Source organism: Palaemon carinicauda, chromosome 28 (assembly GCF_036898095.1).
Source record: "Palaemon carinicauda isolate YSFRI2023 chromosome 28, ASM3689809v2, whole genome shotgun sequence".
Taxonomy (NCBI): domain Eukaryota; kingdom Metazoa; phylum Arthropoda; class Malacostraca; order Decapoda; family Palaemonidae; genus Palaemon; species Palaemon carinicauda.
In genome coordinates, this window is record NC_090752.1 from 61,925,459 (window position 1) to 61,931,798 (window position 6,340).

Sequence of the window (6,340 nt, forward strand, 5' to 3'; positions counted from 1 at the left end):
ATCGCCAATCGCTTTCTCTCTCTCTCTCTCTCTCTCTCTCTCATCTCTCTCTCTCTCTCCTCTCTCTCATCTCTCTCTCTCTCATCTCTCTCTCTCTCATAAAACTTTTACGCGATTTATATATACTATTTTAATCCAACAATATTCTATGAGAGAGAGAGAGAGAGAGAGGAGAGAGAGAGAGAGAGAGAGAGAGAGAGAGTGCGTGTGCGAGAGAGAGAGAGAGAGAGAGAGAGAGAGAGAGAGAGAGAGAGAGAGAGAGAGAGAGAGAGAGAGAGTGCGTGTGCGAGAGAGTGAGAGAGAGAGAGAGAGAGAGAGAGAGAGAGAGAGAGAGAGAGAGAGAGAGAGAGAGAGAGAGAGAGAGAGCGAGACCTAAATTATTTATCATCAATAACTGACATAAATGATAAAAATGATTATTTAAGTCGAATGCAATTGACAAGAATCCATATGAATATGGGAACAGCGCCGGATAGCGAGACAAAATAAAGTCATTATATAAAATAATTAATACTTTACTAATTAACTATATTATTTTCATAGTTTTTTATACAGATTATATTAGCCAATTGGAAAAGCCCCTGCCAGGTTATCTGCTTAAGAGTTCGAGCCTCGCTCAAGCTTGATAGCTTCTTGCAGTGTCTGTAACCTCACCATCCTTGTGAGCTAAGGATGGAGGTTTTGGGATAACCTATAGATCTACAAGCTGTATTAACAGCAGCTATTGCCTCGCCCTCCCTGGTCCTAGCTTGGGTGGAAAGGGGGCTTAGGCGTTAATCATATTTCAACATGGCAGTCTCTAGGGCATTGTGCTTTAATATCTAATATACAAACAAGCTACAACCCTAGTTGGAAAAGCAGGATGCTATAAGCCCAGGGGCCACAACAGGGAAAATAGCCCAGCGAGGATAGGAAACAAGGAAAAATAAAATATTTTAAGAACAGTAACAACATTATAATAAATATTTCCAATATAAACTATAAAAACTTTATCAAAACAAGAGGAAAAGAAATCAGATAGAAAAGTGTGCTCGAGTATACCCTCAAGCAAGAGAACTCTAACCCATTGTCCCTCTCCCTTTCCTCAGTCATTCATGAGCAACCTTTAACCCTTGAAAAAAAAATTTTGAGAGCAAATGTGATCTCGATAATATAGAATTTCATATGGAGGATGATATATATTAAGCGTGACTGGAATAAACTTATGTTTATTCTTTATTTCCATATTACAATTCCTCATTCATAGAGAGAACTTTTCACGCATTCTAGTCCAAGACTTTAATTCTAATCGTTTAGAATAAAAAATCAAAAAAGTGTTTTTATCCAACATCGATTTTCATTGGTCTTCAAACCGAATTTATTGGTTTCTCTGACTTTTAAAAGATTCGCTTTAATGTTACGTTGTCACATGTCACTTGTGTAACTATGACATGAATAAACAATATTTAAATACTTTTAAGAATGTTCTGTAACTTTCTGCATGAACAAAGTATAAATACTTTAAAAAGTGTTCTTTGACTTTTGAAAGAAAGAAGCGAATGTCAAGTTGTTATGTAAAGCTTTTTTTAACTAAGTTTGGACATACATAAATAATGTTTAAATACTTTAGGAATGTTAGTTCCTTTTGTCGCTGCTACCTAACCATCCTTGCGAGCTAGGGATGGAGGGTTTAAGGGAACCTATAGGTCTACCCGCTGAGTCATCAACAGACATTGCCTGGCCCTCCCTGGTCCTATGTGTATATATATATATATATACACATAGAAATTTATATATATATATATATATACATATATATATACAAATATATATTTATATGTATATACTTTATTTACATATACATACTATACATATATATACAATGACCTATGTATATACATATATATATATATATATATGTATATATATATGTATATATATATATATATATATATATATATATATATATATATATATATATATATATATATATATACATATATATACATACATACATATATCTATGCATATATATAATATATATCTATCTACCTATATATAATATATATCTATCTACCTATATATATCTATCTATATTATATATATATATATATATATATATATATATATATATATATATACACATATTTATATATATACATATATATTGTATACCTAGTAGACTATATATACATATAACTTTAAACAAATACCAACATTGTTTTTCCTGCCTACATGTCCCAATAAAACAGGATGTTGCTAGTAATTTCACCCTCGAATGGGTAAACCATGGCCGGGCTACTACGTGGCAGGTTAATAAGCTGAGCCTGTTTTTTTATGATAATTTGAAATTGTTATGGAAGAGTCCTAAACATTTTTAAATATTCAATTTACAAAAGATTTTCAAAGGAGATTCATTAGGAGGTCATATACACTTCATTATGATAACTGAGAAGTTAATTAGCTTAGGAATTTAATTTTGATCTATATTTAAAATCAATTTGATAAAAATATACTATATCATTTTAACCCCTTTTTTCTTTCAGGGGGAATTTAGACTTATGTATGACTTACATTAGAAAAGAGAGATTTGTAATGAATCTTTTTAATGTGATATTCTATTTATAATCAGAATAAAAATAAATATAACGTCTACGGAAAATGAATATTTAAAATGAATGAATCTTATTACTGTAATATTCTATTTATCAGAATAACATTAGATATAACGTCTAAGGTAAAATGAATATTTTCAATGAATCATTTTTTTTATAATATTCTATTTATAATCCGAAGAACAGTGAAAATTAATCAATTTATTTCTGAACTAAAAAAGGCGACATATTGTTCCAAACAATCAATAAATAATTGAGTACGTCTATGAGAAAATTAATCTTTATAACGAATGTCTTCCATAATATTTATAATCGGAACAACAATAAAAATTAATTAATTCAATTCTGAACTAAAAAAGGCGACATATCGTTCCAAACAATTAATAAATACTGTAATTGAGCACGTCTATGGGAAAATGAAAGCTTTTTATATAATGTTCTATCTGTAAACAACAACAACAACAAAAATTAATTTAATTGAGCACTATAAATTTTAAAGTAAGAAGTCATTCCAGAAAATCAATAAATACTGTGAGTACTTCAACGGGAAAAATAATGAGGAAGTTTACATATTTTAGTTATTTCATTATAAAATTAGAAAGCAAATTCTAAGATGAATAGCAGCATGATTACTCAAATTGTTGATTTCGATATCAGGGTAAATAGGGAAAAAAGGATATATCCTTATTCGCATAAATGTTAGTTACTTAACTTACTTTAATTTACGGGATGGTTTTTTGGTCCCATAAAGCAGGGGACCCGCCGACTTGGTCCCATACAGCAGGGGGAACTTCCCTTGGTCACATACAGAAGGGGGAGCCCCCCCCCCTGGTCCAATACAGCAGGGGAACCCCATAGGGCAAGGGAACCCCCACTACCTTGGCCCCCTACAGCAGGGGAACCCCTTGGTCCCCTACAGCAGGGGAACCCCTTGGTCCCCTACAATAGGGGAACCCGGACTCCCTTGGTCGCATACAGTAGGGGAACCCCTTGGTCCCCTACAGCAGGGGAACCTCTTGGTCCTCTACAACAGGGGAACCCCCACTCCCTTGGTCCCATACAGCAGGGGAACCCCTTGGTCCCCTACAACAGGGGAACCCCTTGGTCCCCTACAACAGGGGAACCCCCACTCCCTAGGTCCCATAGAGCAGGGGAACCCCTTGGTTCCCTACAGCAGGGGAACCCCTTGATCCCCTACAAAAGGGGAACTCCCACTCCCTTGGTCCCATACAGCAGGGGAACCCCTTGGTCCCCTACAACAGGGGAACCCCCACTCCCTTGGTCCCCTACAACAGGGGAACCCCTTGGTCCCCTACAGCAGGGGAACCCCTCGATCCCCTACAACAGGGGAACCCCCATTCCCTTGGTCCCCTACAGCAGGGGAACCCCTTGGTCCCCTAAAGCAGGGGAACCCCTTGGTCCCCTACAACAGGGGAACCCCCACTCCCTTTGTCCCATACAGCAGGGGAACCCCTTGGTCCCCTACATCAGGGGAACCCCTTGGTCCCCTACAGCAGGGGAACCCCTTGGTCCCCTACAACAGGGGAATCCCCCTCCCTTGGTCCCATAAAGCAGGGGAAGCCCCACCCCCTTGATCCCATACAGCAGGGGAAACGCCCCCCACCCTCTGTTCCATACAACAGGGGAAACCCCACGCCCCCTTGGTCCCCTACAACAGGGGAACCCCCACTCCCTTACCCCCATACGGCAGGGGAACCCCTTGGTCCCCTACAACAGGGGAACTCCTTGGTCCCCTACAACAGGGGAACCCCCACTCCCTTGGTCCATCCAGCAGGGGAACCCCTTGGTCCCCTACAACAGGGGAACCCCCACCCCCTTGATCCCATACAGCAGAGGAAACGCCCACCACCCACTGTCTCATACAACAGGGGTAAACCCCCCCCCACCTTGGTCCCATACAGCAGGGGAACTCCCACTCCCTTGGTCCCCTACAGCAAGGGAACCCCTTAGTCCCCTACAGCAGGGGAGCCCCTTGGTACCCTACAGCAGGGGAACCCACCCCCCTTGGTCCCATACAGCAGGGGAAACCCCCCCTCCCTTGGTCCCATACAGCAGGGGAACCCCCACTCCCTTGGTCCCCTATAGCAGGGGAACCCCTTAGTCCCCAACAGCACGGGAAACACCCGCCCCCTCTGTCGCATACAGCAGGGGAACCCTTTGGTCCCCTACAGCAGGGAAACCCCTTGGTCCCCTAGAGCAGGGAAACTCCTTGGTCCCCTACAGCAGAGGAACCCCTTGGTCCCCTACACCAGGAGAACCCCTGCCACCTCTGTCCCATACAGCTGGGGAAACCCCACTCCCATGGTCCCCTAGAACAGTGGAACCCTTTGGTCCCCTACAACAGGGAAACTTTTTGGTCCCCTACAGCAGGGGAACCACTTGGTCCCCTACAGCAGGGGAACCTCTTGGTCCCCTACAGCAGGGGAACCCCTTAGTCCCCTACAGCAGGGGAAACACCCGCCCCGTCTGTCCCATACAGCTGGGGAAACCCCACTCCCTTGGTCCCCTACAGCAGGGGAAACACCCGCACCCTCTGTCCCATACAGCTGGGGAAACCCCACTCCCTTGGTCCCCTACAGCAGGGGAACCCCTCGGTCCCCTACAGCAGAGGAACCCCTCGGTCCCCTACAGCAGGGGATCCCCTCGGTCCCCTACAGCAGGGGAACCCCTCGATCCCCTGCAGCAGGGGAACCCCTCGGTCCCCTACAGCAGGGGAACCCCTCGGTCCCCTACACCAGGGGAACCCCTCGGTCCCCTACACCAGGGGAACCCCTCGGTCCCCTACACCAGGGGAACCCCTCGGTCCCCTACACCAGGGGAACCCCTCGGTCCCCTACACCAGGGGAACCCCTCGGTCCCCTACAGCAGGGGAACCCCTTAGTCCCCTACAGCAGGGGAAACACCCGCCCGCTCTGTCCCATACAGCTGGGGAAACCCCACTCCCTTGGTCCCCTACAACAGGGGAAAACCTTGGTCCCCTACAACAGGGGAACCCCTTGGTCCCCTACAGCAGGGGAACCCCTTGGTCCCCTACAGCAGGGGAACCCCTTAGTCCCCTACAGCAGGGGAAACACCCACCCCCTCTGTCCCATACAGCTGGGGAAACCCCACTCCCTTGGTCCCTTACAGCAGGGGAACCCTTTGTCCCCTACAGCAGGGGAACCCCTTGGTCCCCTACAGCAGGGGAACCCATTGGTAGACTACAGCAGGGGAACCCCTTAGTCCCCTACAGCAGGGGAAACACCCGCCCCCTCTGTCCCATACAGCTGGGAAACCCCACTCCCTTGGTCCCCTACAACAGGGGAACCCTTTGGTCCCCTACAGCAGGGGAACCTTTTGGTCCCCTACAGCAGGGGAACCCTTTGGTCCCCTACAGCAGGGGAACCCTTTGGTCTCCTAGAGCAGGGGAGCCCTTTGGTCCCCTACAGCAGGGGAACCCCTTGGTCCCCTACAGCAGGGGAACCCCTTGTTCCCCTACAGCAGGGGAACCCCTTGGTCCCCTACAGCAGGGGAACCCTTTGGTCCCCTACAGCAGGGGAACCCCTTAGTCCCCTACAGCAGGGGAACCCCTTAGTCCCCTACAGCAGGGGAAACACCCGCCCCCTCTGTCCCACACAGCTGGGGAAACCCCACTCCCTTGGTCCCGTACAGCAGGGGAACCCTTTGGTCCCATACAGCAGGGGAACCCCTTGGTCCCCTACAGCAGGGGAACCCCTTAGTCCCCT

General features: G+C 45.4%; 1 protein-coding gene across 1 annotated transcript; it reads left to right on the forward strand.

Moving 5' to 3' along the window:
* The first annotated feature begins 3,219 nt into the window (after nucleotides 1-3,219).
* On the forward strand, nucleotides 3,220-5,837 carry LOC137621848 (basic salivary proline-rich protein 4-like). Its single transcript, XM_068352356.1, has 3 exons — nucleotides 3,220-3,252; nucleotides 4,086-4,485; nucleotides 4,960-5,837. The coding sequence occupies exons 1-3, from the start codon at nucleotides 3,220-3,222 to the stop codon at nucleotides 5,835-5,837; spliced, it is 1,311 nt and encodes a 436-aa protein (XP_068208457.1).
* Nucleotides 5,838-6,340: the final 503 nt, after the last annotated feature.